The sequence below is a fragment of the Scyliorhinus torazame genome, chromosome 5 (assembly GCF_047496885.1).
Source record: "Scyliorhinus torazame isolate Kashiwa2021f chromosome 5, sScyTor2.1, whole genome shotgun sequence".
Classification (NCBI taxonomy): domain Eukaryota; kingdom Metazoa; phylum Chordata; class Chondrichthyes; order Carcharhiniformes; family Scyliorhinidae; genus Scyliorhinus; species Scyliorhinus torazame.
Window position 1 is genome coordinate 327,552,225 of NC_092711.1, and position 12,577 is coordinate 327,564,801.

Below are 12,577 nucleotides of genomic sequence, written 5' to 3' on the forward strand. Positions count from 1 at the left end.
CACTCACTCACACTCACTCACTCACTCACACTCACTCACTCACTCACTCACTGACTCTTATTCACTCACACTCACTCACTCACTCACACTCACTCACACTCACTCACTCACTCACACTGACTCACTCACACTCACTCACTCACTCACTCACACTCACTCACTCACACTCACTCACTCTGATTCACTCACACTCACTCACTCACTCACACTCACTCACTCACTCACACTCACTCACTCACTCACTCACACTGTCTCAATCATTCACACTCACTCACTCACTCACACTGACTCACTCACACTCACTCACTCACTCACACTGACTCACTCACTCACACTCACTCACTCACACTGACTCACTCACACTGACTCACTCACACTCACTCACCCACACTCACTCATTCACTCACTCACTCACTCACACTCACTCAATCACTCACACTCACTCACTCACACTCACTCACTCACTCACACTCACTCACACTCACTCACTCTCACACTGACTCACTCACTCACTCACTCACACTCACTCACTCACACTCACTCACTCACTCACACTGACTGACTCACTCACTCACTCACTCATTCACTCACTCACTCACACTCACACTCACTCACTCTCACTCACTCACTCACTCACACTCACTGACTCACACTGACTCACTCACTCACTCACACTGACTCACTCACTCATTCACTCACTCACACTCACTCACTCACTCACTCACTCACACTCACTCACTCACACTGACTCATTCACTCACTCACTCACTCACTCACACTGACTCACTCACTCACTCACTCACACTCACTCACTCACTCACTCACACTCACTCACTCACACTGACTCATTCACTCACTCACTCACTCACTCACACTCACTCACTCACACTGACTCATTCACTCACTCACTCACTCACACTGACTCACTCACTCACTCACTCACACTCACTCACTCACTCACACTGACTCACTCACACTGACTCACTCACACTCACTCACTCACTCACTCACACTGACTCACTCATTCACTCACTCACTCACTCACTCACACTGACTCACTCACACTGACTCACTCACACTCACTCACTCACTCACACTCACTCACTCACACTCACTCACTCACACTGACTGGCTCACTCACTCACACTCACTCACTCACTCACACTGACTCACTCACACTCACTCACTCACACTCACTCATTCACTCACTCACTCACACTGACTCACTCACACTCACTCACTCACACTCACTCACTCACTCACACTCACTCACGCACTCACACTGACTCACTCACACTCACTCACTCATTCACTCACTCACTCACTCACTCACTCACTCTCTCACTCACTCACTCACTCACTCACTCACACTGACTCACTCACACTCACTCACTCACTCACACTCACTCACTCACTCACACTCACTCACTCACTCACTCTTATTCACTCACACTCACTCACTCACTCACACTCACTCACTCACACTCACTCACTCACACTCACTCACTCACACTGACTCACTCACTCACTCACAATCACACACTCACACTCACTCACTCACTCACTCACTCACACTCACTCACACTGACTCACTCACTCACTCACACTCACTCACTCACACTGACTCACTCACTCACTCACACTCACTCACACTCACTCACTCACTCACACTCACTCACACTGACTCACTCACTCACAATCACTCACTCACACTCACTCACTCACACTGACTCACTCACTCACTCACTCACTCACAATCACTCATTCACTCACTCACTCACTCACTCACTCACTCACTCACTCACACTCACTCATTCACGCACTCGCTCACTCACTCACTCACTCACACTGACTCACTCACACTGACTCACTCACACTGACTCACTCACTCACTCACACTGACTCACTCACACTCACTCACTCACACTGACTCACTCACTCACTCACAATCACACACTCACACTCACTCACTCACTCACTCACTCACTCACACTCACTCACACTGACTCACTCACTCACTCACACTCACTCACTCACACTGACTCACTCACTCACTCACACTCACTCACACTCACTCACTCACACTCACTCACACTGACTCACTCACTCACAATCACTCACTCACACTCACTCACTCACACTGACTCACTCACTCACTCACTCACAATCACTCATTCACTCACTCACACTGACTGACTCACTCACTCACACTCACTCATTCACGCACTCGCTCACTCACACTGACTCACTCACACTGACTCACTCACTCACTCACACTGACTGACTAACTCACTCACACTCACTCATTCACTCACTCACTCACTCACTCTCACTCACTCACTCACACTGACTCACTCACACTGACTCACTCACACTCACTCACTCACACTCACACTGACTCACACTCACTCACTCACTCACACTGACTCACTCACTCACACTCACTCACGCTCACACTGACTCACTCACTCACACTCACTCACTCACACTGACTCACTCACACTGACTCACTCACACTCACTCACTCACTCACTCACACTGACTCACTCACACTGACTCACTCACACTCACTCACTCACTCACTCACTCACACTGACTCACTCACACTGACTCACTCACACTCACTCACTCACTCACACTGACTCACTCATTCACTCACACTGACTCACTCATTCACTCACTCACTCACTCACTCACACTCACTCACTCACACTCACTCACTCACTCACACTCATTCACTCACACTGACTCACTCACTCACACTGACTCACTCACTCACACTCATTCACTCACACTGACTCACTCATTCACTCATTCACTCACTCACTCACTCACTCACACTGACTCACTCACTCACACTCACTCACTCACACTGACTCACTCACACTGACTCACTCACTCACACTCAGTCTCTCACTCACTCACTCACTCACACTGACTCACTCACTGACTCACTCACTCACACTCACTCACTCACACTCACTCACTCACTCACTCACTCACTGACTCACTCACTCACACTCACTCACACTCACTCACACACTCTCATTCTCACTCACACTCACTCACTCACTCACACTCACTCACTCACTCACACTCACTCACTCTCACAAACAGTGAAATAAAAGCAGTTCTTTAGCTCGGAAGTATTTTGAGTTGTATTAAATAGAAATATTAAAGACTTTATGGTGTTAAAAGGATGTTGTTATCTGCTGAATTGTGTAATGATAAAAGTTAGAATGAGATCATTTCCTTCAGTTCCTGGCTTTTTCTCACAATATTACTTTTGGAAACCTGCTCTTTTCATTGGCTCACCATAAATGTGCCAAGTGACAGACCCGGCACCTATTTCTCAGGTCAAACTCAGTGAATCATTTGTGTGTTTAGGAATGTGCGCCGTGATTACCCCGCCAAGATCCTGCTGAACCTATGCACATCCTTGTTCATGCTGAACATCACCTTCCTAACTGACTCATGGATGGCCTCCTTTAACAGTTACGGGCTGTGTATCACTGTGGCTGCGTCTCTGCATTACTTCCTGCTCGCCTCCTTCACTTGGATGTGTATCGAGGCGATCCACATGTACTTTGCTCTGGTGAAAGTCTTCAATATCTACGTCCGTCACTACATCCTGAAATTCTGCGTGATTGGTTGGGGTGAGTAAAACCTGCTCTGAGCAATTTAAGCTCCAGCCGGTCGGTGACTGTTATCCCCTCTCACCCTCGCCCCATTTGTGACATTCCAAACAGGGATACCAGCCGTTGTGGTGGGAACGTTACTCTGCATCAATGTGGACATTTATGGCGCTGAAACAAACATGAAATCTGCTAATCCAGCAGAAATGTTGTAAGTAGAACATTTTACATTCAATAATTTCTTTCAGAACCTTACCGTGATACCGGCCGCAGGAATGATGCAGCATTCGGATTCGGAGCTTGGGAAACAGCACCTCAGACGGGATTCTCCGAAAACTGGGCGATGGCCGTGACCCGGCGGGGGGTCGGAGAATCCACACCTCTTCTTTCAATGAGACACTTCACACCTTCCAAACTCCACACTGTGTTAAACAATTCCAGATCCTGACCTTTCACCCTGTGACATTTCATTTGGAGCTGATGGTGGTGATTTCCCAATCTGCGGGGATATCCTCTCTTTGTTTTTTTGTCTGATTATCACCTTTATGTCTTGTACCATCCCCAGTTTCTCAGTAAATCTCTCCGACATTGCACCCTGTCACACACATTCCATTCTTTCCCCTCCCCTCCCCAGTTATCCACATTATACTGCATCTGCTATGCATGTACCCACTCACTCAGCCTGTCCAAATCCCGCTGAAGCATCTCTGCATCCTCCTCACAGCTCACCCTCCCACAAAATTTTATATCATCTGCAAATTTGGAGATAATACATTTAGTTCCTTCGTCCAAATCATTAATATATAATGTGAACAGTTGGGGTCCTAGCACAGATTCCTGCCGTACCCCACTAGTCACTGCCTGCCAATCAAATAAAGACCCATTTATTCCAACTTTTTGCTTCCTGTCTGCTAACCAACTTTCTCTCCATCTCGAGACACTACCCACACTCTCAGGCGCTTTAACTTTACGCAGTAACCTGCAATGTGAGACCTTGTCGAAAACCTGAAAGTCTAAATAAACCACATCCACCAGTTCTCCCTGATCAACTCTACTAGTTACAGCTTCAGTACATCCACCGTTTGTGTGGCTGCTGCAATTTATTCGATTATTTATGAGCAATGATAAAATGATAAATTTCTGATTGGATGGAGTAAAATACTGAACAAAATTGTTTCCCTTCTTTTTTCCAGTTGCTGGATGAAGGACGACACAGCGTTCTATCTTTCAGTGGTGGCCTATTTCGGGCTGGTGTTCCTAATAAATGTGTCAATGTTCATTGTTGTGTTGCGTCAGATTCAGACAATGAGGTCCAAGCAGCACAGGAACACGGCCCTGAACATCTTCTCACATCACCTCAAGGGCTGTGCCAGCCTCACCGTCCTGCTGGGTTTAACCTGGGGCTTTACCTTCTTTGCCTGGGGAGAAGCACGATACACTTTCTTGTACCTTTTCTCCATTTTCAATACTCTTCAAGGTAACTGGAATGTTCAATCCCCAAATCACCAAATTCCGCCAGCGGGATTCTCCGTCCCGCCAGCCCCGTTTTCCAGAGAATCCCACTGACGGAGAATCCCGCTGACGGGGAATCCCGCTGACGGGGAATCCCGCTGACGGGGAATCCCGCTGACACAGAATCCCACCGACACAGAATCCCGCTGACGGGGAATCCCGCTGACGGGGAATCCCGCTGACACAGAATCCCACCGACACAGAATCCCGCGGGGGGAGAATCCCACCGACACAGAATCCCACGGGGGGAGAATCCCGCTGACAGAGAATCCCGCTGACGGAGAATCCCGCTGACGGAGAATCCCGCTGACGGAGAATCCCGCTGACGGAGGATCCAGCTGACACAGAATCCCGCTGACACAGAATCCCGCTGACACAGAATCCCGCTGACAGAGAATCCCGCGGGGGGGAGAATCCCGTGGGGGGAGAATCCCGCGGGGGGAGAATCCCGCGGGGGGAGAATCCCGCTGACGGAGAATCCCGCGGGGGGAGAATCCCGCTGACGGAGAATCCCGCGGGGGGAGAATCCCGCTGACGGAGAATCCCGCGGGGGGAGAATCCCGCGGGGGGAGAATCCCGCTGACGGAGAATCCCGCTGACGGAGAATCCCGCTGACGGAGAATCCCACTGACGGAGAATCCCGCTGACGGAGAATCCCGCTGACGGAGAATCCCGCGGGGGGAGAATCCCACTGAGGGAGAATCCCGCTGACAGAGATTCCCGCTGACAGAGAATCCCACTGACGGAGAATCCCACTGACGGAGAATCCCGCTGACACAGAATCCCACCGACACAGAATCCCGCGGGGGGAGAATCCCGCTGACAGAGAATCCCGCTGACAGAGAGGGAGGGAGTCCGTGCCGGGGTGGAGGTTGGGGGGGGGTTCGTGCCGGGGTGGAGGTTGGGGGGGGGGGTCCGTGCCGGGGTGGGGGATGGGGGGTCCGTGCCGGGGTGGAAGTTGGGGGGGGGTCCGTGCCGGGATGGGGGATGGGGGGGTCCGTGCCGGGGAGGGGGATGGGGGGTCCGTTCCGGGGAGGAGGTTGGGGTCCGTGCCGGGGTGGAGGTTGGGGGGGGTCCGTGCCGGGGTGGAGGTTGGGGGGGGTCCGTGCCGGGGAGGGGTATGGGGGGTCCGTGCCGGGGTGGAGGTTGGGGGGAGTTCCGTGCCGGGGTGGAGGTGGGGGGGGCTCCGTGCCGGGGTGGAGGTTGGGGGGGGTCAGTGCCGGGGAGGGGAATGGGGGGTCCGTGCCGGGGTGGAGGTTGGGGTCCGTGCCGGGGAGGGGGATGGGGGGGGTCCGTGCCGGGGTGGAGGTTGGGGTCCGTGCCGGGGTGGAGGTTGGGGGGGGGTCCGTGCCGGGGAGGGGGATGCGAGGGCAAGTGAGTTGGTCCACCTGGCCAGGTGCCAGCCTCCAACAGTTGGACCCATGCGGTCCATGCCACCTGGCTGGGGGGAGGAGGGGATATGGGCAATGATGACATGTCGTCGTTCCCCTCCCCCCCACCAGGCCGTCATGTTTTCCGATCAGCGATGTTGGCCGCCGTGGCGGCAACCGCTCATGTCTATGTTGCCCTGGATGAGGAGGAGGAGGAGGAGGAGGAGGAGGAGGAGCGTGCCAGAGAGGCGGCGCAGGCTGCCGCAGAGGGGCAGGCGGCAGCCGCCCAGGCTGGAGGGACACCTGACCGACAGGACGAGGAGGGGGAGGAGGACGTCGCGGCCCCACGGCAACGGAGGCACCCGAGGGCGCCCCGTGTGTACCGGCCCCGGCAGTCATACCAGGACCTCACGGACCGGGAATGCAGGAGGAGACTCCGGATGAGGCGGGAAACCGTGGCACACATCTGCCACCTGCTGGCACACCTGTCACCGCGTGGCACTGGCGGGGGACACCCTCTCCCCGTGTCCGTCAAGGTTACGGTGGCCCTGAACTTTTATGCAACGGGGTCATTCCAGGCACCGAGTGGGGACCTGTCCGGCATATCGCAGACATCGGTGCACCGGTGCATCCGGGCAGTGACAGATGCCCTATATGCCATGGCGCACCGCTACATCCGCTTCCCTGTGGACCGGGCCAGCCAAGATGCCCGGGCCGTGGGCTTCTCTGCCGTGGCCGGGTTCCCCATGGTCCAGGGCGCGATCGATGGGATGCACGTCGCCGTGCGGCCACCTGCAGATAACAGGGCCGTGTTCACCAATAGGAAGGGGACCTATTCGATGAACGTACAGGTGGTCTGCGACCACCGCATGATGATCCTGCACGTCTGCGCCCGTTACCCAGGCAGTGTACACGACTCATACGTGTTGTCGCGGTCATCCATCCCCGGCATGTACGAGGGACGCCATCCCCGGCTGAGGGGCTGGTTGCTGGGTGACAGGGGCTACCCATTGCGATCGTGGCTGATGACGCCTATACGGAGGCCACGCAATGAGGCGGAGAACCGCTACAATGATGCCCATGTAGCGACAAGGGGAGTGATCGAGAGGTGCTTTGGCGTGCTGAAGATGCGTATCAGGTGCCTGGACCTCTCTGGGGGCGCCCTCCAGTATCGGTCAGATAGGGTCGGCCGCATCATTGTGGTGTGCTGTGTCCTGCACAACATAGCCCAGCAGAGGGGCGATGTGCCGCAGGCAGAGGAGGGCCGAGTGGAGGAGCAGCAGTAAGAGGCGCAGTCCTCCCCAGATGAGGGAGATGGGGGTAATGGTCAGGGCAGGCAGGGTAGACACAGGCGGGTGGCTGTCCACCGTTACCGGCTGGCCCAGCGGGCACGGGACAGACTGATAGCCGCCCGCTTCACTGACTAGATGGGCGTGGGAATCGGGTAGTATGGCCACAGACCGCACACCATGGCAACAGCCGACCACCCACACCCCCCACCCATCCACCCACCCAGCACCCTCACCCCCCTCCCCAACCCCACCCACCCCACCCGCATGCACACCACCCCCCCCCATTGCCGATCCACCTGCGGCACAACGGGCCGGGCTCACACAGTTGCGGGTGGACGCGTGTCTATCGCAGGCCATGGAGGATGATGACAACCCGCCCTGCGGTGAGCTCCTGGCTCCACATCGTTGGACTATGTCTGACCCATGGCCACAGTACCACCATCCACCCGGACCATCCCTGCATGCGGCTGTGACACTGCAGCGCAAGGTCCCGTCCTCTGCCCGGGGGATGTTGATGGCAGCCCAGGGGGAAGGGGGCAGACTCACCTGGGGCTGAGGTAAGACCACCCCTCACACACACACTTGCGCTCAACGTACATGACACCCCCGCACGCTTTGGACAGAGCACAAAGGCAACTTCGGTAGGTGTAACATTGACTTTAATAACCAAAGGAGTTCATGCACGTGCCCTAGCCCCTAAAACCCATCTGTGCCCTGCACCCGTGCCAACTTACTCAGTGTCTAATTGTTTGGCCTTACGGGCCCTTTGACTACGTCTACGTGGTTCCCCAGACGGTACAGCAGAACTGGAGGTGGACTCCTGTGATTCCTGCCCTCTGACACTGGATCCCTTTGGCGGCCGTTTCCTGGGGCGTCCTGGCCTAGATGGGCCAGGCTGCGGCCCGGGCGACTGGGATGGCGAGCTGCCAGCCTGTCCTGCCCGTTGCCCACCCGATGCACCTGGGACGGAAGGGGGGAGTCCGAGGTGTCGCGGTGTACCGGGACCTCCCCTACAGAGGGAGCCGGGACGGACCACACCACCTCCTCCTCCCTCGGGGTGCCCGATGGCCCCCAGGCCTCTACATGGGTGGGGGACGCGAACGGACTGGCCATCCGACGCGCCCCCGACATCTGGCGCTGCCAGTCCTGGAGGCCCGTGCTGGTATCGACAGGGGTCTGCAGGTTTGCAGCCATGGAGCCCAGGGGGTTGTCAAACCCTGTCTGTGACAGTGCGACGCCAGCTCGCACATGGCCACTGGCGCCAATGCCCTCAGCGATGGCCTGCAGAGACTGGGCCATGGCCTGCAGAGACTGGGCTATGGCCTGCTGAGACTGGGCCATGGCCTGCTGAGACTGGGCCATGGCCTGCTGAGACTGGGCCATGGCCTGCTGAGACTGGGCTATGGCGTTGAGCGCCTCTGCCATCTGGCGCTGGCACTGGCTCATGGCCTCCTGTGAGAGGGCAGCCATTTCCTGGGCCACAGACGCCGCCTGCACGGAAGGCCCCAGGCCTCGCACACCGTTCCCCATGTCTGACACCGTCGCACCCATTGCCTCCACCGCGGACGCCACCCGTGCGGTGTCGGCCTGGGTGGCACGCATGACCGGCACCACTTCCAGCTCCTGGACGCGGGTGGACTCCTCCACCTGCGACTGCAGCCGCCGCAAGCCACCCGTCACCCTCTTCGCTCGTCTCCGTGTCGGTGGTTGCATCGGATCTATGTGTGGGTGTGGTAACTGCAGGAACCCGGGATCCATCTGGGCGGCAGATGTTCGCTTGGCCTGGGCTGCCCTCCGACCGCCCGGTCCCTCTGCTGCTCCTACCTCCACCTGCTGTACCGGGACGGCTGTGTTGTGCGCACCAGTGAGTGTACCAGACGCCTCATCACTAAAGTGCCCAACCGAGGTGAGTGTTTCTGCGATGGTGGAGGGTGTTGGTGACAGCAGTGGCGTTGTGTCGTGCTCTTCGTCCCACTCTGAGTCCATGGCACTTTGGGGTGGGGGTTCGTCTCCACTCATCCACTCTGAGTCACTGTCCGGTATTTCGTCTTCCTGGGTAGTGGTGTCCCGGGTAGTGGTGTCCCGGGTAGTGGTGTCCTGGGTAGTGGTGTCCTGGGTAGTAGTGTCCCGGGTAGTGGTGTCCTGGGTAGTGGTGTCCCGGGTAGTGGTGTCCCGGGTAGTGGTGTCCTGGGTAGTGGTGTCCTGGGTAGTGGTGTCCTGGGTAGTGGTGTCCTGGGTAGTGGTGTCCTGGCTCGGATGTGACGGGGGCCTGTGGCTGCCCCCCTCGTCGCTGGGTGGTCGCTCCCGCACGTGACGGGGGTGTCGTCTCCCTGTTGCTCCAGGTCTCTCCGTCTCCCGTGGTGTGCGAGGGGCATCCTGCGGGCGTTGCATGCTGGAGGGTCCGGGTCTCTCCGTCTCCGTGGCCTCCGAGGGGCATCCTGCGGGCGTCGCATGCTGGAGGGTCCGTGTCTCTCCGTCTCCCGTGGTCTCCGAGGGGCATCCTGTGGGCGTCGCATGCTGGAGGGTCCAGGTCTCTCCGTCTCCCGTGGTGTGCGAGGGGCATCCTGCGGGCGTCGCATGCTGGAGGGTCCGTGTCTCTCCATCTCCCGTGGCCTCCGAGGGGCATCCTGCGGGCGTCGCATGCTGGAGGGTGCGGGTCTCTCCGTCTCCCGTGGTCTCCGAGGGGCATCCTGCGGGCGTCGCATGCTGGAGGGTGCGGGTCTCTCCGTCTCCCGTGGTCTCCGAGGGGCATCCTGCGAGCGGTCTGCATCTGCGGGGATGGGTGCCTGGACGTTTGGTCCTGCGATACACAATGAAGCATGCATGGTTAGACATCAGGCAGTGATCAGGTGATACGGGGGAGGGGGATATAGGGGAGGGGGGATATGGGGACGGGCTGTTGGTGGCTCACTTGCTATTACGCCCCCGACCTCTGCATCAGCAACCTCCCGGTCCTCAGGTCCGCCAGCCAGTTCCAGGACCCTTTCCTCGTGTACGGTCAGTGGCCTCTCATCAGCGGGCCCTCCTCCAGTCCTCACATGCTCACTATTGTTGTGTGCGCGCTTCTCCTGGGGGGGGGGGGGGGGGGGGTGGTGGCAGAGGTAAAAGGCAACACTGTTAGGCAGGTATATGAATGCACGCCATCGGTTGCGCGTGCATTGCAGAGGGTAAGGTTAGGGCTGGATTCACTTGGGGATATGGGGGTATGGGGGAGGGGGGATATGGGGGAGGGGGGATATGGGGAAGGGGGGATATGGGGAGGGGGGATATGGGGGAGGGGGGATATGGGGGAGGGGGGATATGGGGGAGAGGGGATATGGGGAGGGGGATATGGGGGAAGGGGGGATATGGTGAAGGGGGATATGGGGGAAGGGGATATGGGGGAAGGGGGATATGGGGGAGGGGGGATATGGGGGAGGGGGGATATGGGGGAAGGGGGATATGGGGGAGGGGGGGATATGGGGGAGGGGGTCATATGGGGGAAGGGGGGATATGGGGAGGGGGACATGGGGGGATATGGGGAAGGGGGGATATGGGGAGGGGGATATGGGGGAGGGGGATATGGGGGAAGGGGGGTATGGGGGAGGGGGGATATGGGGAGGGGTGTTATGGGGGAGGGGGGATATGGGGAAGGGGGGATATGGGGGAGGGGGGATATGGGGGAGGGGGGATATGGGGGATATGGGGGAAGGGGGGACATGGGGGAGGGGGGACATGGGGGAGGGGGGACATGGGGGAGGGGGACATGGGGGAGGGGGGACATGGGGGAGGGGGGACATGGGGGAGGGGGGACATGGGGGAAGGGGAGATATGGGGGAGGGGGGATATGGGGGAGGGGTGTTATGGGGGAGGGGGGATATGGGGGAGGGGGGATATGGGGGATATGGGGAGGGGGGATATGGGGAGGGGGGATATGGGGGAGGGGGGATATGGGGGAAGGGGGGACATGGGGGAGGGGGGACATGGGGGAGGGGGGACATGGGGGAGGGGGGACATGGGGGAGGGGGGACATGGGGGAGGGGGGACATGGGGGATATGGGGGAGGGGGGATATGGGGGATATGGGGGAGGGGGGATATGGGGGAGGGGGGATATGGGGGATATGGGGGACGCTCACCCTGCCTGCTCTGATGAGGTCGTTCACCTTCTTGTGGCACTGGGTGCCTGTCCGTGGTGTCAGGGCCGCAGCGGTGACGGACTCTGCCACTTCCCTCCACAGACGCCGGCTGTGGCGTGGGGCAACTCTGCGGCCGTGCCCGGGATACAGGGCGTCCCTCCTCTGCTCCACCGCGTCCAGGAGCGCCTCCACATCGCGTGACTCGAACCTCGGGGCTGCGCGGCGGCCAGCCATCCGGTCGGGTGTTCCGGTCGGGTGTTCCGGTCGGGTGGGGGGGAGCAGCGCGGCCTTATGAGCCGTCACGCCGTGCAGCGCGTATGACGCTGCACGGCGTGAATCACTGCGCAAGCGCGGATCCCGTTACGTCGCTGCTAGCCCATTTCGGGCCGGAGACTTTCGACCCATTTTTCCGACGTGACGCAAGTCGGATTTGCACCGTTTTTTGCGCCGATCGGCGGACTTTCCGCCGATAACGGAGAATTTCGCCCCATTTGTGGGTGACCGATTCAAAGTGTTTAAAGGGTTCGAAAGGGTCGATAGAGAGAAACTGTTTCCTCTGCTGGAGGGAACCCTGAACAAGGGGCAATCATTGTCAAATTCAAGCCAAGCCATTCAGGAGTGGTGTCAAAGAGCAAGTCTGTACCCAGCGGCC

At 57.9% G+C, this 12,577-nt stretch overlaps 1 protein-coding gene across 1 annotated transcript in view; it reads left to right on the forward strand.

The window, feature by feature from the left end:
- adgrg4a (adhesion G protein-coupled receptor G4a) overlaps positions 1-12,577 on the forward strand; it is a 721,014-nt gene that overhangs the window by 348,439 nt on the left and 359,998 nt on the right. Inside the window, exons 10-12 of the mRNA XM_072501541.1 lie at positions 3,388-3,656; positions 3,750-3,846; positions 4,829-5,112. Of these exons, the coding sequence (XP_072357642.1) occupies positions 3,388-3,656; positions 3,750-3,846; positions 4,829-5,112 (650 nt within the window). The remainder of the gene's footprint in view (positions 1-3,387; positions 3,657-3,749; positions 3,847-4,828; positions 5,113-12,577) is intronic.